Source organism: Heterodontus francisci, chromosome 20, assembly GCF_036365525.1.
Source record: "Heterodontus francisci isolate sHetFra1 chromosome 20, sHetFra1.hap1, whole genome shotgun sequence".
In the NCBI taxonomy this organism is placed as follows: Eukaryota; Metazoa; Chordata; class Chondrichthyes; order Heterodontiformes; family Heterodontidae; genus Heterodontus; species Heterodontus francisci.
This window is the reverse complement of record NC_090390.1, coordinates 73,475,113-73,497,674: the sequence shown is the minus strand read 5'-3', so window position 1 is coordinate 73,497,674 and position 22,562 is coordinate 73,475,113. Positions and strand designations below refer to the sequence as shown.

Here is a 22,562-nt window from a genome sequence, read left to right as displayed (position 1 = left end):
TCCTTCCTGACGCCAGGTCCCTCACTCAGACACTAAGTGCCTTTGAACAAGGGAATTCCTTCCCTCCCACCCCAACCCCCCCACATCCAGGAAGCAGACTGCTCGGTTTATTGTGCTGTGTTTCCTGTGCGACGACAGGACCGCCCACCACACGGCTAATTGCAGCTGTGATGGGAAGAGGCCCTTATTTAGGAGTTAATTACCCAGTTATGGGCCTCAATTGGCGGCGGGGCGGGAAGGCCATTTATAGGCCTTCTCGCCCCAGACTAAATTTCGGCAGTGGCGGGATGGTGGCGAAGTCCTCCCCGCCACCATCCCACACAGTTTTATGCTCTCCCCACCTCCAAACCTGCCGCAGGGGAGTGCATAAAAATCCACCCATTGTTTCTCAGTGTAACATTTTAATTTCCTATTCAAGCTATTCTCATTACATCTGAACAAAACTGTTGATTGAGTTACAATTAGCACTCAGTCACAAGCAGTCTTTACTTGTAGCTCTTTACCCTAGGAACAGGATTGAAGTTGCTGAAAATCTCATTTCTCATAGAACCCACAGAACCATCAGAGAAAGAAGATTTTAATCTAATGAGGCGAACTGGCAATGTACCAACCATCTGTCCCACTGAGTCATGCAATATTGTAAAAGCGTCTGTAAATTGCACACCTTCTGAATCATACTATATACACCAATTTCTCACTGTACATTATTAATACTGTACTTATGATACAATGATGCAGTTAAACACAATTTACATCTTTGCATTGGGTGATATTATGAGAGTTCTAAGCTTGAGTGAATACTAGCCTATATGGGATGTTCTATATTTGGATTAAATATGTACCTGTGTAGTGTAAGCTGCAATAAAATTGGAATGAAGACCTGATTCATTCTCCATCATTGTCATTAGTTACTTAACAAAGCACCAAAAACTATGGGCCAGATTTTCAAAGGGCTGCGGGGTCAGGGCCCGGGAAGGGTATCATTTGAAAATCAAGGTCCCGGAAGTCATCTCAGGATCCTGATGCCTCTTGGACCATTTCAAATTTTCAAAGTGCTGGCGCAGGGAGGGAACGGGGAACATGCCTCTAATTAAGAGCCATTAAGCTCCTTTATGAGCTTGGTAAGGGGCCAGGGCATTAGGGAAGGCAATCTTTAAATCTGATTTTGGCGATCCTGACCATTCTGGTGCATGTTCATTTGCTGTGGGGTAAAAGAAAGATTGTTTCTATGTGTGTTGAAATGAAATTTGATGGGTCAACTAGCGCTGTAACTCCACTTGGCGTCCATGGCCACTTTCCGCCATCTTATCATCCTCGCCCTTTAAGAGCTGCCTGCTCTCCTCAGCAAGGCAGCAGCAGCCCCCAACATGGCTGTCACCTCCCTTTGCTGCTGGCATGAAGCAGGTAGCTCCTGGAGGCACTTGGCGCCTCTAATTGGGAGTCGAACTCACCTGCCCAATTAGGCTAATAGCATTCAAAGATCACATCACGAGAGCGAAGCAGCTGAAGCGTGGGGTCGGGACCCAGTATCCATCAGGGTGTTGGGATCCCAACCCTGTTTTGAAAATTCAGCCCTATATGTTTCAGTTTTTACAAAGCTAACACAGTAACATACCTGTTGTACATTTTTTGGAGGCCTTGAATTTACCCAGTTTCTCTTCTTGCTCTAAATTGTTCAGTTTTCTCTGATCAACATCTCCTGAAAAGAGAAAAACATGTTCTTTCTGAATTACAACTGATATAGCTTTGGAAAGACTGATCACAAACACCGTCAGCCTTGGCTTGATGCTATAATTTTCATCACTGAATCAGAAAGTTGTGGATTGTATAAGTCATTGGTTAGGCCACAACTTGAGTACCGTGTGCCGTTCTGGTCACCTCATTACAGAAAGGATGTAACTGCACTAGCGAGGGTACAGAGAAGATTTACAAGGATGTTGCCAGGACTGGAAAAATGCAGCTATGAGGAAAGATTGGATAGGCTGGGGTTGTTCTCCTTGGAACAGAGAAAGCTGAGGAGAGATCTGATTGAAATGTACAAAAGTTTGAGGGGCCTGGATAGAGTGGAGGTGAAGGGTCTATTCATCTTAACAGAGAGGTCAGTGATGAGGGGGCATATATTTAAAGTGATTTGTAGAAAAATTAGAGGGATGAGGAAAAACCTTTTCACCCAGAGGGTGGTGGGGGTCTGGAACTCACTACCTGAATGGGTAGTTGAGGCAGAAACCCTCAACTCATGGATAGGCTAAGGTTGTTTTCCTTAGATCAGAGAAGGCTGAGGGAGGACCTGATTGAGGTATACAAGATTATGAGGGGCATTGATAGGAAGATAGGAAGAAACCTTTTCCTTTAGCGGAGGGGTCAATAATCAGGGGGCACAGATTTAAGGTAAGGAGTAGGAGGCTTAGAGGGGATTTGCGGAAATATTTTTCACCCAGAGGGTGGTTGGAATCTGGAACACACTGCCTGAAGGGGTGGTAGAGGCAGGAACCCTCACAACATTTAAGAAGTAGTTAGATGAGCACTTGAAATGCCATAACATACAAGGCTACGGGCTAAGTGCTGGAAAATGGGATTAGAATAGATAGGTGCTTCATGGCCAGCACAGACACGATGGGCCGAAGGGTCTGCCTCTGTGCCAGATAACTCTATGACTAGTTCCAAAAGACATCAAAGTGCTAACAGAGGCTGTAGTATGAACAGATTCCACAATAAAACGAAGGCTAGAGGGCACTCTCGGAATAGAACTAGAAGCAGAAGTCCTCTTGATCATAAAGTTTTAGTGGCTGCCAATAAGCTTGAGGATAAACTGATAACAGAAGCAAAACATAAGGAATTAGAGAGTTGGAAAGAGTTTGGAGTCTATTCTGAAGTACCAGATAGGGGACAGCCGGCCTTGACACATAGATGGATTTGTACTGAAAAAGTCCTTCCCGATGGAACTTATAATGCTAAAGTGAGGTTAGATGCGAGTGGTTTTGAGGAGCGACTGGGTGATACCGATGTTAGAGTTGGCTCTCCCACAGCTGGAAAAGTAATCTTGAAAATCTTTCTGGCTCTTTTGGCCACATATTCATGGGAATGTAGATCCATTGACATAAAAGCTGCGTTTCTGCAAGGTGATACTTTTCAGAGAGAAGTGTATCTGAAACCACCTAAAGAGGCAGCAGGTACAGAAGGAAAATTATGGAAACTGAACAAATGCATTTATGGCCTTAATGATGCTTCCAGGGTGTGGTATTTCTCGGTGAGAAATTGGCTGTATTCAACTAAAAGCAGATCCTTCCATGTTTTATTGGTATCATAAAGGGAAACTTTGAGGCATCTTCAGTATGCATGTTGATGATTTCTTATGGGCTGGTACTGCGGATTTTGAGAAATATGTTATTAATAAGATTAAGGCAGAATTTAAGATTGGGAGTCAGGCCTGTGGAGCTTTTAAATATATTAGTTTAGATATTAAGCAGAATAAGTCTGGAATAAGTTTGAATCAACAATCCTATTTAGAGAGTGTTACTCCCATCCCAGTTAATCATGTTAGGTCATCACAGAAAGATGTGATCTATCTAAAGCAGAAATTGAGCAATTGCAAAGCCTGGTGGGTCAATTAAACTGGTTGGGCTCTCAGATGAGGCCTGATGTTAGTTTTGATGTTAGCACAATGACGAAACATCCAAAAGCTGAGAATGTTTTAAGGGCAAATAAAACGTTGAAAAAACTAAATCTGGAGAAATGTGTACTGTAGTTCTCATCCTTAGGTGACCCAAAGAGCATGAAGCTAATAATTTTTAGTGATGCTTCACATGCTAATCTTGCTGATGGAGTGCAGCTAGCATCATAATATTTCTGATGGGTGAAAATGGGAAATGTTATCCTTTAGCTTGGGAGGCTAAGAAAATAAAACGGGTTGGTAAAAGCACGTTAGCTGTAGAGGCAGTGGACATGGGGTCTTATTTGTCAAATATTTTGGGTGAAATTTTGAACAAGGGACATCCTGAAGACAGGATACTCATTGAGTGTTATTCAGATAATCGTTCTTTGTGAGACAAAGTACACTCTACAAAAAGTGTGAGTGAGAAAAGACTGCATATTGACCTTGCTGGATTGAAACAAATGCTGGAGAGAAAGGAAATCTCCAAACTTAAATGGGTAGATGCAAGTCATCCGATTGTTTCACAAAGAGAAATTCGAGTGTAAAGAGATTGTTGGAGGCGCTGGATGAGGGGCGTCTCACAATGTAAAAACTTTGTGCTCAATATGGAATTTAATTTTGATTTATTTTGAAATATTCTTTGAGCATGTTAATACTTTGTGCATAATATGGAATTTATTTTGAAATGTTGTTTAAGCATGTTAATCTAAGTTGTATTGTAAAAGAAAGAAGGGAATCTGTTAATTGTGTGATTATATGCAGGTGAAGGGAGATAATTGGGGTTTTAGTTAAAAGGAAACTCTCACTGGGACTGGGGAAGGATTTTGTGTGAGAAGCTACATGGTTGTAATCCTTTTATTCTGCACAATAAATATGAAACTGAGCAAATATAGGCTCCAGCCTTATCTTTCCATAACAAGCTTTCTAGAGTTTAACAAAGAGACCCTCCTAAAGCTGGTGGGGTCTTTTTTAGCCTGTGCATATCAAATCCCAATGACATTATCAGAAGCTGACTGCAATCTTTATTAAGCAGCCTAAGCAAGAGGTAGCAGTATGTTTTTCACTAAGCCAGCCCATCAGGAAAGCTTGGTCACAAGAGGCACAAAAACCTAAGCTGTAAATCTTTTTTTAACTTTTCTTACTGAGCCAGGAGAAGCGGGAATGCTCCACAAGGAAGTTTAGGCCTCCCCTGACATGATCTCACCTGCCCTGACCCTCGCACCCACCGCCCCCACCCCCCCACCCCCCCCCCCCCCCCCCCCCCCCCACACCCAACCACCTGCCATCCCCAATCACAGGACCTCCACAGATGACTCGGCAGCCAACCCCACTACTTAGTTGCTGTTAAAATACCTCAGTCCAAATGTTGGAACAGTGGTTAGTTTTATGACTTACACTGCTCACCTGCCAAACACTGTGCCTTAAGTAACTGAAGGCAGTGATCAGGCCAGAGGGTTGCAAGGTGCCTAGGAGAATGTTTGGGGCCTGGAAATTGATTTACGAACACCTTTGGGGGCAAACCCAACAGCCAATTCAAACCATTACAGCAAAACTGATGAATGCCATTGAGATACAACTGGTATGCTCAGGATGCAGTCATGCCCAAGAGGCACTGAGCTAGCCACAAAGAAGGTAATTATCAGGCAACACTGGCAATGGAACTGTGCGTCTGGTAGGTTGGGAGGAAATCTGGAGGGGGTGAGTGGTGGCCAGGTGTAGCCCTCTGTTTTAAATTGCAGCTGGAAGAAGAACTCCTGCTTCTCCTGGCCCCACGTACAGACGAGTGAAAATTCGTCACTTACATTTTTGGTGGCAGCCTCAAGAGGTCCCTTTAAAGAGCGCTAGTTTGGCTGCTGAGTACCTGAGAAACTGACCGTGGCATTCACAGCTTATGCTATGGTCAGACACCAACCAATTTCAGAAAGGTACCTGAAATAGGCATTAGACCTCTGAATTGCACAGGCAATGGGCCTAATGCCTGTTTCAGATGGGTGCACTGGATGAAAACAGGGCACCCTAACCAATATAGTGTGCACCACATACCTGGCACAGAATGAAAACGTGCATGTCACATGCTATATTGAATCTTTCAATGCCCATTTTCTACCTGAACAACAAACATTGTCAATCTAATTACTGGGCCTAGACTTTGTTTCTAAAGCTTGCATACAGTTTTGTCAGAAGAGTGTACAACATCAGGATTCATTCCTGATCAGAAATTCAAACAACTCTTGATGCTAACCTACCTCCTGATCCACTCTACTTCATTTTGTCAGTCTTCCCACTCCGGCATTTGCTATCTACCTCTCTTTGGCCTCTCACCTCAATATTTTCACGATGAACCACCTGCGAGCCGCCTACTTCTTCCTTGAGAAACTAGTCACCATTCTATAATTCCCTTCTACGGCCAACTTGAACTTGTTCTTACTTGAAGAGTTTTTCTTTTCAGTCCACTCACTTCCTCCAGATCAAATATTTCACGATGGGAATCCTCCTGGATTCCAACCACGCTTTTCTTTTTGTAAGATATGTGAAATACTTTGTTCCAGTCCTACTCAGTAAGTTATTCCCCTCTGTTTTTAGGGCACTACTGCCCTGTCTCTGCTGAATGGGAAGTGTCAAAGTCTTCCCTTCCATCTCTTTCCCTCAGTTTTTCCATTTCTGACACAGCTCTTCTGATGACTGTACTTTCCGCACCAGAACTTCTAAATGCCCTTCTTTCTCCCCACTTAGTGGTCAACAAGATCCTTGGCTAGGTCCATTTAATTTCCTGTGCTTCTGCTCTGACCCCCCTCACCTTCCTTTCACAAATGTGACAGAGTCCCACTGGCCTTCACCAACATCTTATTCATCAAATCATCTTCCACCTCTACAACATGATCCCATCACCAAATACACCTCCCTTTTCCACTTTCCAGAGGAACCATGGCATCATTCAGTCCTCCACCACCCTAACTTCTAGTCAGTTTTTCCGTGTAAACACAGGAGATGCAATGCCGTCCATTCACTTCTTCCCAGTCTATGGTCTTGGACCCCAAACAATTCTTCGGTGTGAGACAGCAATTTACACATACTTCCTCCAAACACTGTTCGCAATGCAGTCTCCTCTATGTTAGTGAGACCAAACATACATTAGGGGACCACTCTGTTAAACACCTCCATTCTTCTGCAATTATGACCCTGAGCTATTTGTGGAAACTTTTGTAAGCAAATTGTAGGTTTTTAAGTGGTCTATGATTTTTGAAACCGAATGACCTTGGCCCATAATTGGTTCTCAGGCTCCATACCTTCCTCACCTAATTAATTGAGATTGTCAATGCATCATTTAGAATCTTCACTGGCCCACTTCAAGGCTCTTTAGGGAGGACTTTGGCAAAGTAGAAAGGGACAGCTTAACACAGGGCACTTTCAAAAGCTGTCGTTCTTTTGTATTTTAACCTTGAATTAAGTTACTTATTTGTTTTGATGCGTGTGGGAGTCAGATCTGTCTAGAGTGTTGACTATTCAGTGCAGCTGGTGCTTTTTGAAATTTCTCTTTATGCATGGTTACTACTGTGTATTTTTTTTCTCTCCATGTGTGTTTAATGCGAGTTTTGTTTGTAGTTTTAAATTGTTCCCAGTACATTACCCTAAACAGATAACAGCTTTATGACAGCTGATGTATAAAAATGGTGGGCTGCGCTTTCATTTTCACTACCGGCGAGAAGTGGATCGGCTACCCATTTTACACCCCACCAGACCTTACAAATAGAAACATAAATCGGGCAGTGTAAAACAGGCAGCCAATTCTCCACTGCCTGGCAGTAAAAGTAAAAATTCATCCCAGTGTGTTCCACAGTGGCAGAAAATGTGGGTCTCTCCTTGCATACATATCCTTCCATAATACCTCACCCTAGAAATGTACCAAAAATGAATGTTTAATATTTATGATTCATGGTATTGTTGATTTACAGCACAAGTAAATGTTCTTGAAAAAAAATGCACTTTATTATTTTTCCTACCTGAATCCAATCATTTAAATGTTTTGCTTTGGATAAATGCATTTGACAGTATTACATCAAAACCTTTTACTCTGTAGGTTACAACAACAAAACTAACACCTAAATAGTTCCTTTAATTTAGTAAAATATCCAAAAGGATTTCACCGGGGTGGGAAAGGAATAAATTCAGACGCCAAGCTGGGATTGAGAGAACAGTTAGCAGAGCTAACTGAAGGCAAGGTTACTGGGATGCCTTTACTGTATTTTCTTTTCTTGCAAAAATATTGCAATTGTTAAATTGAACATGTTTTAAAACTTAAATAAAAACAAGAAATGCTGGAAATACTCAGCAGGTCTGGCAGCATCTGTGGAGAGAGAAGCAGAGTTAACGTTTCAGGTCAGTGACCCTTCTTCAGAACTGGCAAATATTAGAAATGTGAAAGGTTATAAGCAAGTAAAGCGGGGGTGGGGCAAGAGATAACAATGGACAAGGTCACAGAATAGCTGACCAGAAGGTCATGGAGCAAAGGCAAACAATATGTTAATAGCGTGTTGAAAGACAAAACATTAGTACAGATAGGGTGATAATGGACTGAAATTGAACAGCCGCAAGTACAAACATGAAAAAAAAGTGGGTAAGCAAACTGAACAAACCAAGATGAAATAAAATAAAACAAACACAAAAAATATATAAAAAGAAAAAAGAAAAAAATCACTAAAAATATAAGTAAAATGGAGGGGGGGGGGCCCCCGTCATGCTCTGAAATTATTGAACTCAATGTTCAGTCCGGCAGGCTGTAGCATGCATAATCGGTAAATGAGATGCTGTTCATCGAGCTTGCTTTAATGTTCACTGGAACACTGCAGCAATCCCAGGACAGAGATGTGGGCATGGGAGCATGGGGGAGTGTTGAAATGGCAAGCAATCGGTGGCTCGGGGTCATGCTTTCGGACTGAGCGGAGGTGTTCTGCAAAGCGGTCACCCAGTCTGCGTTTGGTCTCCCCAATGTAAAGGAGACCACATTGTGAGCAGTGAATACAGTATACTACATTGAAAGAAGTACAAGTAAATGCTGCTTCACCTGAAAGGAGTGTTTGGGACCTGGGATAGTGAGGAGAGAGGAGGTAAATGGGCAGTTATTACACCTCCTGCGGTTGCAGGGGAAGGTGCCGTGGGAAGGGGACGAGGTGGCGGGGGTAATGGAGGAGTGGACCAGGGTGTTGCGGAGGGAACGATCCCTTCGGAATGCTGACGGGGAAGGGAGGGGAAGATGCGTTTGGTAGTGGCATCACGCTGGAGGTGGCAGAAATGGCAGAGGATGATCCTCTCTCCTCACTATCCCAGGCCCCAAACACTCCTTTCAAGTGAAGCAGCGATTTGCTCGACTTCTTTCAATGAACGTGGTCTCCTCTACATTGGGGAGACCAAACGCAGACTTGGTGACCGCTTTGCAGAACAGCTCTGCTCAGTCCGAAAGCATGACCCCGAGCTTCCGGTTGCTTGCCATTTCAACACTCTCCCCTGCTCTCATGTTCACATCTCTGTCCTGGGATTGCTGCAGTGTTCCAGTGAACATTAAAGCAAGCTCGATGAACAGCATCTCATTTACCGATTAGGCACACTACAGCCTGCCGGACTGAACATTGAGTTCAATAATTTCAGAGCATGACAGGTCCCCCCATTTTATTTTTATTTTTAGTTATTTTTTCTTTTTTTTGTGTTTGTTTTATTTTATTTAATCTTAGTTTGTTCAGTTTGTTTACCCATTTTTTTTTCATATTTGTATTTGCGGTTGTTCAATTTTCAGTCCGTTAACACCTTATCTGTACTAATGCTTTGTCTTTCAACACATCATTAACATATTGTTTGCCTTTGCTCCATGACCTTCTGATCAGCTATTCTGTGACCTTGTCCTATCTACACCTTCTCCTTTGTTATCTCTTGCCCCACCCCCACTTTACTTGCTTATAACCTTTCACATTTCTAATATTTGCCAGTTCTGAAGAAGGGTCACTGACCTGAAACGTTAACTCTGCTTCTCTCTCCACAGATGCTGCCAGACCTGCTGTGTATTTCCAACATTTCTTGTTTTTATTTCAGATTTTCAGCATCCGCAGTATTTTGCTTTTATTTTAGTGTTTGAAAGCTTGCCTGCCATGTAGAAGGTGATTTGCTGGCATCCCTTTATGCTGGCTGCAGATGGGCCCCCTGGTAATATGTTTACTCTCCAGACTGGAATCCCCAGAACATCAGCAATGGTACTCCGAAATTCATACCTAGAAAGGGAAACATTTCAATTTATTATGTTCAGTGTGCAAGTTGTATAAATCCTGATAGTTAAATGCCAAACCGTTAGGAGCTTTAAGTTGTGGATTCACATCTACTGAAGATGGAATTTAAATTTTCTGTATTTGTTTCACATAACGGCATTACAACTAGCACAAAGAGAACTTCCATCAAACTCATATCAAAGTTAGAGCTTTTTTTCACTTCAGCTAAGAAGGCAAAGGACTGACTTCAAGATGGGAAAATAAATAATAATAAATTGCTTCCTTTGGTCACTGAGAAGGGACACGGATTGAAGATTATGAGCAAGAGATGCAGGGGGAATATGAGGAAGGACATTTTTACACAGCGAGTAAGGCTCCAGAACACACTGCCCATAAGGGTGGTGGAAGCAGAAACAATGACTACAAGAGGAAGCTGGATGGCCACTTGAGGGAAATAGACTTGCAGGGCTACAGGGATTGAGCAGGGTGTGGAAGACTGACTGGATAGCTCTATGGAGAGCCAGCATGGAATCGATGGGCCGAATGGCCTCCTGTGCGGTAAATGACTCCATGGGGAGAATTTTATGCTCTTCCCCCACAGCGGGTTTGGAGGCGGGATCAGTGGGATGGTGGTGGGGACGGAACCCCACCACCTTCCCACCTCCACCAAAATTAAATCCAGGGTGGGAAGGCCTGTGAACATCCAAACTGAGGCCCTTAACTGGGCAATTAATGGCCTCATTCTGCCGCCACAATTAGCTGTGTAGCGTGGCCCTGTCGTTGCATGGGGAACACAGCATGAGAAACCATGCAGGCTGCTTACTGGCTCCAGTTCAGGGGTCCCTCGTTAAAAGGCATTTCGCGCCTGAACATGGGATCCAGCATCGGAAAAGCGGGGGGGGGCCCGCTGAGAGCCAGCCCCCTGCTCTTGCTGCTGAACTCCCCGACACCCCGCTCTCCCACAACCCCCACCCTATGATACCTCTCTCGCCGTCACCTACCTGTGGCCTGGGTCCAGCAGCGCTCCTGGACCACAGGTAGGTGCTCTACCAGCAGCAGCCAATGCCTCCATAGTGGCGCCGCTCAGTTAAAGAGCTGCCGGCCTCTGATTGGCCGCCAGCTGTCAGAAGATGGGACTTCTGTCGCTGGGGTATTTGATCCTGTGGAAGGCCCATTGCTGTCCACTTAATTGCCTAAATGGCATTAGGTTTGGCAGGCCTTGCACAGAAGAGGCGACGCAGGGTTCTCAGATCGCTTTTTCCAGACTTCAAGGACCACGTCGCCAATATAAAATTCTGGCATATGATTAAATTCAAGAAAATCACAAAGAATTAGTGGGGAGGTTAGAAAATATTTCTTCACAAAAGGATGGTTAGAATGGTATGCTCTTCCTGTGCTATGTGGGAAATCAGGGATGCCTCCAAGTGTCCCTGGTGACCATGTGTGCAGGAAGTATATCCATCTGCAGCTACTGGCTACCCGTATTACGGAGCTGGAGCTGCGGGTTGATTCATTGTGGAGCATCCACGATACTGAGGATGTCGTGGATAGCATGTTTAGCGAGGTGGTCACACTGCAGGTAATGGCTGCACAGGCAGAAAAGGGATCGGTGATCACCAAACGGAGTAGTAGATGCAGGCAGGTAGTGCAGGAGTTCCCTGTGGCCATCCCCCTCTCAAACAGATACACCGCTTTGGATACTGTTGGTGGTGGCGGGCGGAGTATGACCTCCCATGGGAAAGCAACAACAGCCAAATTCGTGGCACCAGGGACAGCTCTGCTGCACAGCAGGGGAGGAAACGGGGTGGAAGAGCTATAGTGATAGGGGATTCTATCGTAAGGGGTGCAGCTAGGCATTTCTGCGGCTGCAAACAAGGCTCCAGGATGATATGTTGCCTACCTGGTGCTAGGCTCAAGGATGTCTCAGAGCGGCTGCAGGACATTCTGAAAGGGGAGGGTAAGCAGCCAGAGGTCTTGGTTCATATTGGTACTAACAACATAGGCAGGAACAAAGATGAGGTCGTGCAAAGTGAATATAGGCAGTTAGGCAGAAGGTTAAAAAGCAGGACCTCGAGGATTGTAATCTCAGGATTACTCCCTGTGCCACGTGCTAGTGAGGGTAGGAATAGGAGAATAAGGCAAATGAATGTGTGGCTGAAGAGCTGGTGGAGGCGGGAGGGCTTCAGCTACTTGGATCATTGGGATCTCTTCTGGTGCGGAGGTGACCTGAACAAGAGGGACGGGTTGCATCTAAACTGGAAGGGGACCAATATCCTTGCGGGGAGGTTTGCTCGTACTACTCGGGAGGGTTTAAACTAGTCTGGCAGTGGGGTGGGGCCCAAAGTAGTAGTCTCTCCGATGAGATAGTTGAGGCAAATGTACAGGTTGAAGCAAGCAAGTCCAGTAGGCAGGACAGGGAACGTGCAAGGTCTGGTAGGCTAAACTGCATTTACTTTAATGCAAGAAGCCTTACAGGTAAGGCAGATGAACTCAGAGCATGGATCGGTACATGGGATTGTGATATTATAACTATTATGGAAACATGGTTGAGGGATTGGCAGGACTGGCAGCTAAATGTTCCGGGGTACCGATGCTTCCGACATGACAGAGGTGGAGGTAAGAGAGGAGTGGGAGTTGCACTATTGAGTAGGGAGGACATCACGGCAGTATTCAGAGAGGATATCCCGAGGGGAAGGTCCAGCGAGACCATATGGGTAGAACTCAGAAATAAGAAAGGGGTGATCGCTTTGAAAAGATTATACCAGAGGCCCCCCAATAGTCAGAGGGAAGTGGAGGAGCATATATGTAGGGAAATCACAGATAGGTGTAGGAATTATAGGGTTGTATTAGTAGGTGATTTTAACTTCCCTAAGGTGGCAGGTGGTTGATGTGTCAGTGGGGGAGCACTTTGGGACCAGTGACCTTAACTCTATTAGCTTCAAGATAGTTATGAAAAAGGATAGGACTGGTCCTCAAGTTAAAGTCCTAAATTGGGGGAAGGCTAATTTCGATGGCATCAGACAGGAACTCTCAAAAGTTGAATGGGAGAGGCTGTTTACAGATAAATGGACGTCTGGCAAGTGGGAGGCTTTTAAAAGTGAGATAGGAAGAGTTCAGGGCTGGCATGTTCCTGTTAGATTGAAGGGCAAGGCTGGCAAGTTTAGGGAACCTTGGTTAACGAGGGATATTGAGGGTCTGGTCAGGACAAAGAAGGAGGCATATGTCAGGTATAGGCAGCTGCTATCAAGTCAGTCCCTCGAGGAGTATAGGGAATGTAGGAGTACACTTAAGAAGGAAATTAGGAGGGCGAAAAGGGGCCATGAGATTTCCTGGCAGATAAGATAAAGGAGAATCCTAAAAGATTCTATAAGTATATTAAGAGTAAAAGGGTAGCTAAGGAGAGAGTAGGTCCCCTTAAGGATCAGTGTGGTAATCTATGTGTGGAGACACGGGAAATGGGCAAGGTCTTAAATGAATACTTCTCGTCTGTTTTTATGGTGGAGAAGGTCAAGAAAGCTAGTGAGTTCATGGGAGGGAACAGCAATATCCTGGAGCATATCAACATTACAAAGGAGGAGGTGTTGGAGGTTTTGAAGCGCATTAAGGTGGATAAATCCCCAGGGCCTGACCGGGTGTATCCTAGGATGCTATGGAAAGCAAAGGAGGAGATTGCTGGGGCCCGGGCAGACATTTTTGTATCATCGTTAGCCAAGGGTGAGGTACCGGAGGATAGCTAATGTTGTGCCTTTATTTAAGAAGGGCGGCAGGGATAAGCCAGGGAACTACAGGCCGGTGAGCCTTACATCAGTGGTGGGTAAGTTATTGGAAGGGATTCTGAGAGACAAGATTTATATGCATTTGGAAAGGCATCGTCTGATTAGGGATAGTCAGCATGGCTTTGTGCGTGGGAAATCATGTCTCACGAATTTGATTGAATTTTTCGAGGAGGTGACAAAAAGGATTGATGAGGGCAGGGCGGTGGACTTTGTCTACATGGACTTTAGCGAGGCCTTTGACAAGGTCCCACATGGTAGGCTGGTCCGGAAGGTTCAAACACATGGGATCCAGGGTGAGCTAGCCAATTGGATACAAAATTGGCTTGGTGATAGGAGGCAGAGGGTGGTAGTGGAGGGTTGTTTTTCAGATTCGAGGCTGGTGACCAGTGGTGTGTCGCAGGGATTGGTACTGGGCCCTCTGTTGTTTGTCATATATATTAATGACTTGGATGTGAATGTAGGGGGCTCGATTAGTAAGTTTGCAGATGACACCAAAATTGGTGGTATAGTGGACAGTGAAGAACTTTGTCTAAGCTTACAACACTATATAGATCAACTGGGAAAGTGGGCAAGGGATTGGCAAATGGAATTTAACGCAGACAAGTGCGAAGTGATGCATTTTGGGAAGTTAAACCAGGGCAGGATATATACAGTGAATGGCAGGGCCCTGGGGAGTGTTGTTGAGCAGAGAGACCTTGGCGTGCAAATATATAGTTCCCTGAAAGTGGCAACACAGGGAGACAGGGTGGTGACGAAGGAGTATGGCATGCTTGCCTTTATCGGCCGAGGCATTGAGTAGGAGAGTTGGGACGTCATGTTACAGTTGTACATAACGTTGGTTAGGCTGCATTTGGAGTACTGTATGCAGTTCTGGTCGCCACACTACAGGAAAGATGTGATTAAGTTAGAGAGGATACAGAAAAGATTCACAAGGATGTTGCCTGGTTTGGAGGGCTTGAGTTATAAAGAGAGATTGGATAGGCTGGGTCTGTTTTCCCTGGCGCGAAGGAGGCTGACATGATAGAGGTATATAAAATTATGAGAGGCATAGATAGGGTAGATAGCCAGAGTCCGTTTCCCATGGTAGGGGTGACTAAAACTAGAGGGCATAGATTTAAGGTGAGAGGGAGGAGTTTTAAAGGGGATCAAAGAGGTAAACTTTTCACACAAAGAGGAGTGGGTATCTGGAATGAGCTGCCAGAGGAGGTGGTGGAGACAGGAACAGTAGCAACATTAAACAGGCATCTGGACAGGTACTTGAATGAGCAAGGCATAGAGAGATATGGAATTAATGCAGGCAAGTGAGATTAGTATAGATAGGCATTCTGGTTGGCATGGACGCGGTGGGCCGACGGGCCTGTTTCTATGCTGTACGACTCTATGACTCTATGAATATAGAATTCTTTCTCAGTGTCGAGTTTCCAAATTCCTTCAAAAAGGAATTCGTTGTTTGAAAACAGAATATTAAAGGGCATGAAGAGTGAGTTCCTGATTTACATATTCAAGTGGCCTAATACCTGTTTTAGGTATCTCTCCCAGATGCCAATACCTGTGTAAATTAGGCACAGGCCATCCCACTGCTAAATTGATATATTTTCCATCCAATTTACACCCCAAAAACAGGAAAAATGCATATCAATTTCTAGTCCTCTGTGTGTTAAACTCTATTAAATGATAAAGTCTTTTCAGTTAAAGGGTACAATTCTGTATTGGAGATTTACAACAGGCTTGAGGAGCTGAATGCCTCTTCCTATTCCTGTCTTTCTGTATAACAATGGTTATGTGTGTGATCACTTATTTAACATCACTCTCATCAAGGTTAGTGCGAGGAAATTTCTTCCCTCTCAGACGCAAGATTCCATAGCACGATTTCAAAGAAGAGCAGGGGAGTTCTCCCCGGTGTCCTGGCTAGTATTTATTCCTCAATCAACATCACTAAAAAACAGATCATCTGGGTATTATCTGATTGTTGTTTGTGAGAGCCTGCTGTGTGCAAATTAGCTGCTACGTTTCCTGCGTTACAAAACTGATTAACTTCAAAAGTACTTTCCGACACCAATAGCTAGAATCTTTCAAACACTGAAAACTGAAACAAATAGAATTTCAGCTGTATCCAGGATGTCTGAACAATTATACATTCATGACATGTTGATAGGGTAGTGTTACGATCAGATGAGGGGTCGAAGGGCTTCCTCTTTTCCATCTCCTTGTTTGACAGCAACTGGTTTAATTCTTTTTTTAAAGTGGATGTATTTGCTAATTCAGTGAGTGTTTGATTATTTATGTGCTACAATCATAAAAAGAACTAATCTGACAGGTTTTCTTGAGATTAACAAAGAAAGAGGTTAGCTTTATTGTATTTAAACCAATCTAAGTAAAATATAAAGTATGCTCCAACTTTCTCTCTCACAAACACAGACACACACACACATATAGGTTACAGAGTGGGGAAGGGTAGATTGGTCAAGTTAGAGGCCATAGAAAAAACGGGTATACAGTCTGTGGAGTTTGGTGATTCGGCTGGCTTCTAGCTGAATTTGGTGGACCTGAGGCTTCCAGTTTGAAGAGATAGATGGCTTTTTCGGTTGGTCTCTTGGAGACAGCAATGCGGGTGATTTCCTTCAAGGGGTTCCTGATTGCAGCCAGAGTCAGCAGGCAGGGTTTGAAGCTTGCAAGCTGGAATGGAGAGAGAGAGAGAGAATGGAGGGACCCCCCATTTGGGTCTGCACTGAGTCCAGATGCTTGTCAGCCTGCTGCAGAGAAACACCAGCTTAAAATATACAGATAGGAGGTGGGGAGGTGGGGTGGGGGAAGGGGGGGCACTTCTCTTATGACAGTCACCCAGTGATTCAAGCATGGTAGTTAGTACTGTATTTCTTTTTGCAACTAAAACAGCCCATGTCTGGGGATTCTTTTCATACAACCAGGGTCCTTTTGTTCAAGTAATAGTCTTGATGCCTTGCTAATGGGAACAGGCAGTTCCCTTAAATTTCCCAGGTCTTGATTCTTGTGAGTTTGACAGGGGACATGACAATTCTAGCAGATGGTTCTTGCTAGGCTGACACTTCGTCTCCACTTCACAGGCCTTGGAATGTAGGATACAGTGTTGCAAATTAGGTGGCCATCTTAAGCTGCTAGCAAAGTCATCTTTGATCTGTTCTTTTTTAACTTCTTTAAAAAAAATAAATTCAGGTTTCCAGCCACTGGATTTAAAAATTATCATTCAACATAGCACGTTTGAATGACAGTAGGATGAAATAAATAGAGTGGGAGGCGGCTTTCAGGGAGCATAAACATCTGCATAGCCCAGTTGGGCCAAACGGCCTGTTTCTGTGCTGTAAATTTTCTGTCATTCTGTGTCAATATGAAATTAATGTGAAAATGCTGGAAATATATAGTAGGTCAGTCAAGATATTTAAAGAGAAAATAAAAATGACAAGTTTTGTTATTTCAGGTATGTAACTTCGGAATTGATGAAAAGGAGGCATTTGATTATGGTTGGAAAGAAATAGAGAACAAAGTGGGAAGAATGGAAAAGGACGATGACAACAGACAGGGAGGTAATGGGTCCAATGACCTGCAAGCTATTTCATATGAAAGATCACTGATGTGAAGTGCTTCACCAAGTACTCTTTGGTTTGTCAAGTCTGTCCTCAAGCTTGAAAAATTGCTGACCAGGTAATATTAATGCCAGGTCACAGCAGTACACAGCCAGCACAGCACTTTAAATCTAATGATGCCTCCCAACTGACATCCAGAACAGAGAAGTAAGCTGATCAATTAATATTAGCTGAATGCTTCTTTTATCTGAGTTTGAGAGGGGACATGACAAATCTAGCAAATGGATCTTTAATGTAATATGTTCACCAAAAAGCAAGGGGAAGAACTTAATATTTTTTAAAAATCCTCCGCCTCTCCCAATCACACAGAGTAAGGTGAGAAACAAGACCTTACTCAAAAAAACTGCGCGGGAAATATCAATCTCCAAAGTGATACTCCTCACAATTTCCTGTCAAATTCAATGGGCACCGTAGTTCCTGTTAAAATGAAGAATACGTTTGGCTCAAAATTTTACCGAAAGTGATCTCTCAGCAACTTGAACAAATAACAGAAAACTGGTGAATTGTGTACAATGCTCTTTTCAGAAACTTTTTTGTGCTTTATAAAAGTTTATCAGAATATGCAGTGTGCAAGTTTCAAATAATGAGCCCATTTCCATGACAATGTCAGATATTAAGTGTGATGACTTATGATTGAGCAGGTATATACATTACCTGGAACTAAACTGTGCTGAGTTTACACTTAACAGAAATAATCTATAATGAAATCATAAAGAGCTGTTTTAATATCAGTTACAAAAGAAGTCATCAACTGATACAAAAATATTGCTAATAGATTATTTTCATCCTGTAAGTGGGGTCTCATTAAGGTTGAGTTGACTCCACAGTGATGTGCCTGGAGTTGGGAAACTTGATAATCTAATAAAACAGATCTGTACTATCCAAGGGCATTGTTACTCAGCCAGTCTGTCTGGTGGATCATTGATAGGATCCTGAAAGGGTTGGGAGGCTGTTACTGGGACTGAGACTCCTTCCACTCAGTTCCAGATAACCTGCAAGTTAATAAATTAATTGTCAGCGTAGTTCTAGCTATCATTAGGAACCTTACTAAAACTCTGTGCTGGTACGTTGTGCAGTTGTAGCCAACTAAACTCCAGCTGCACCCACTTGGCATTTCCTAAATCTTCCCTTAATTTCCTGGCCAGCCCCCCATCCTCCACACTGTAAATTTCAATTCAACCAATGCTCTGCTGCCTGTATCTAATCTCACATCAAGTGCCACTCTCCCATCACTCCTGTCCTTATTGACACACTTTGGCTCCTTGCTCCAACACCTCCAATTTAAAATTCTTTCCCCTCCCTTCTCTCACCTCCTCTAGCCCTACAACACCAACCCCCCCCCCCCCCCCCCACCCTCCACCCCCACCCCCACCCCCAAGGCCCCATAATTCTCTGTTCCTCTGACTGATTCTGGCCTCTTGTTTGTTCCTCCATCATGTCACCTCGCCATTGGCAACCATGCCTTCAGTTGCATGGGCCCATGCTCTGGAATTCCTTCCCTAATATGTTCTGCTTCACCACCTCTCTTTACTTCTTTAAGACCATCCTTAAATCCCATTTCGTTGACTAAGCTTTTCGTCACCATTCCCAATATCTCCATCTTTGGCACAGCATCTATTTTGATTGAACCTCTGTGAAATGCCTCAGGATGTTTTTCTATGTTAAAGGTGCTATATAAGTGCAAATTGTTGTTCACACAGCTAGTGAAGCAATTCAATCTCCCAAACCATCTGGTGTTAAACATGTTTAATATATCAAATTTTCATAAAGAAACAAACATCAAAGCATGAAAGCAATGTTGTAAACATCTGCTGCAATACCGCTCTCCCCACTGGCTGACATGAACTTGAATTTATTCCAGGAACCAAGCCAAACTGACAGTTTATTGAAGTGGCGCTGCCACTTTCCGAGAACTATTTTTGCCTTTTTCTTTTTTCAATGTTGATTTTATTAGAAACAAAGCAGGAATAGAAATTGGTGGGAGTACAATGTGGTCTATTCACACCACACAGTAAGCAGAAGTACCATTAAAATAAAACATTATTTTATAATAAAGAAACTAAAGCATCTCAAGGGTATGTTAAAGACTGTTTCTTGTTTCATTCATGGTTAAGGTTTTTTTGGGGGTGGGAAAGAGATTTGAACACATATATTTATGGGTACGTCCACCTGTTACCCTACTTTATCTTCATATTCATCTTGGTTCCGACCTGGCTTTTCGCTTTCTATGATGAGGAGCACGAAGAGCAGGAAGATAGATGCAGTTAACTACCAATTGGACCCACGGGAAGCCTACAAAAACCTATTTTCCTAAGATGGGTCATTCAGTGGAGAGGAGTCACTTAGGAGCATTAATAATTATCAGTGGGATCTGTATTTTAGATTTCTATTGGATTATGAAAACGACAAATTGATCTGTGCAGTTCCGACAGGTTAATGACCTGAAATGTTAATGCTGTTTCTCTCCCCACTGATGCTGCCTGACCTGCTGCTTGTTTCCAACTTTTTCTGTTTTTATTTCAAATTACTACTGTTTTATCTGCTTACTAAAACAAAATCTTTGAGACACAGTAGGCTGCCACCTATCCCATCAAAGGCTCCAAGTCTGGCTTGAAGCAACAGTGAGGTCCAATATGGAACTGAGGCATAGTCAGTGTCTGAAAAAGAGAGGGAAAGAGTGTGGACACAAAGCTCTAGGAACAGAATGGAGGCATCATCAGGTGGTCATACTATGGCATGTAAATTGAGACCTTTCCTTCTTTCTTTCATTTAATTCCATTATTTTATTTCATTCCATTTTTAGTCATAAGTAGATTCACATTTTCCTGCTACAATTTTAAATAGATCTTGAATACTTGGTTTTGTAGTTGACTTATGACATTAGAAGAGGTCAAAGAAGATATAAAGGCATTTAAGATAGAAAGGAGGACAGATAATTGATAAACTAATCAAACTTAGGGAGGATAAAAATCCCAGGCCTGGATGGATTGCATCTATACTTATTAAAAGTTAGGGAAGAGATAGCAGAGGCACTATTGCATATATGTAAAAATTGTTTAGCAAAAGGAATAATGCCAGAAGACTGGCAGACAGCTAATGTGATTCCTCTATTTATAAAGGGAGATAGAACAGATCCAGGGAACTATAGACCAATTAACTTAACACTGGTGGTCAGAACAATAATGGAATCCTTATTCAAAGATGTAATAGAAAAACATCTAGAAACTGAAAATATGATAAAAAGTAGTGATCATGGAGTTTAACAGAGAAGGTCATGCTTGACCAACCCTATTGAATTCTTTGAAGAAGTAACAGGAAAGGCAGATAAGGGTAATGCAGTAGATGGAATACATTTGGATTTCCAAAAGGCCTTTGATAAGGTACCACACAGTGCACTCATGCCGAAGGTTATAACATATGGAGTCAGAAAACAAGTAGCAGAATGGATAGCAAGCTGCCTACAAAAGAGAAAGTGGGGATTAATGGTTGTTACCGTGACTGGCAAAAGGTGGGAAATGATGTACTTCAAGGATTGGTGTTGGGACCACTGTTATTCACCATTTACATAAATGATTTGGATTCAGGAATACAAAGTACAATTTCAAAATTTGTGGACAAACTAAATTAATAGAGATTAACATATTCCTTGGAAAATAAGTGTCTGAATGCAGTTGAGGAGCAGAGGGAACTGAGGATACTAATACACAAAAAGTAGTGATGCAGGTAAATAAGGCCAAAAAAAGCAAATAAAACACTGAGGTCAATTTCTAGAGGGATTGAATTGAAAAGTTATGTTAAATTTGTATAGAATCTTATTTAGGCCTCTCTTGGGAGTGCCACGAACAGTTCTGGTCTCCATATTATAAAAAGGATATAGAGGCACTGGAGAAGGTGCAATAAAGATTCACTAGAAATTATACCAGAAAAGACTAATGATGGGTTTGATAGATAGACATAGAGAAGATGTTTCCACTTGCGGGGGAGAACATAAATATAAGATTTCTTTTCTTTTTCTTTCTTTTGGGCCTCCTTATCTCGAGAGAAAATGGATACGCGCCTGGAGGTGGTCAGTGGTTTGTGAAGCAGCGCCTGGAGTGGCTATAAAGGCCAATTCTGGAGTGACAGGCTCTTCCACAGGTGCTGCAGAGAAATTTGTTTGTCGGGGCTGTTGCACAGTTGGCTCTCCCCTTGCGCCTCTGTCTTTTTTCCTGCCAACTACTAAGTCTCTTCGACTCGCCACAATTTAGCCCTGTCTTTATGGCTGCCCGCCAGCTCATAAATATAAGATAGTGACTAATAAATGCAATTGAGAATTCAGGAAAAACTTCTTTATCCAGAGAGTGGTAAGAAAGTGGAATGCACTACCATAAGAAGTAGTTGAGGTGACTGGCACAGTTTTATTTAAGGGGAAGCTAGAGAAACACAAGTGGGGAAATGAATATAAAGATATGTTGATGGAGTTAGATAAAATAGGCTGACAGCAGGCTCTTGTGGAGCATAAACACCAGCAGGGACCTGTTGGGCCAATGGCCTGTTTCTGTGCTGTAAGCATCATGTAATACTATACTATGTAACTCACTCCTACCTTTCCATTAGAGTCTGATGCTTACCTGCTGAATGGGCTCACATCTGGAAAAACAAGTGATTTCACTGGAGAGTCAGCAACAATATTAGCGCAGTCCATTAAGATTCCACTAGGCCCTTTATTGTGAATCACCATTGATCTGCCCACAACTAGAAATAAAGAAACCAATTATAACATTTTCTCAAAAGCAAAATACTGCAGATGCTGGAAATCTGAAATAAAAACAGAAAATGCTGGAAATACTCAACAGCTCTGGCATTATTTGTGGTGAGAGTCCGGAATTTTACATTGGGCAGCCAAAATGTCAGGAGCGAGCCTGCCTCTACCGGGCCTGGGGAGCCACACCAGGATTTTTCGCTTCCCAAGCTCTTAATTGGCCTTGGCGGGACTTCCACCTCTCTGAGGCAAGAAGCCCCGCCTAATGGCGCTGCCGGCCAATCAGCTGGCCAGTAGCTCTCAGTCCCAGCAGCACCACTGGGAGCGGTGGCCACTGCTGGGGCTGCTCCCAGCCAACAGCAGCAAGAAGGACAACAGCCCCAGAAAGAAGGTATATTAATGGGACCTCACTGGGGACAATCGGCGATGCCCCGGCGAGGCAAAGGGAGGTCAGTTAGGAGTTGGGGTGGTGGGGGGGGGGTGCATGTTGTGCAATGGGGAACATTGGGCCATGCAGGGGCC

General features: G+C 43.4%; 1 protein-coding gene across 2 annotated transcripts in view; it reads right to left on the bottom strand.

Moving 5' to 3' along the window:
- cusr (Copper-only SOD repeat protein) overlaps positions 1–22,562 on the bottom strand; it is a 196,554-nt gene that overhangs the window by 11,389 nt on the left and 162,603 nt on the right. Inside the window, exons 7-9 of one of the 2 annotated variants that reach the window (XM_068053024.1) lie at positions 21,910–22,033; positions 9,785–9,909; positions 1,616–1,699 (exon numbers count right to left, since the gene is read on the bottom strand). In XM_068053024.1, the coding sequence (XP_067909125.1) occupies positions 1,616–1,699; positions 9,785–9,909; positions 21,910–22,033 (333 nt within the window). Of the gene's footprint in view, positions 1–1,615; positions 1,700–9,784; positions 9,910–19,807; positions 19,957–21,909; positions 22,034–22,562 lie in introns of those variants that run through there. The other variant, XM_068053025.1, reaches the window with a different exon arrangement.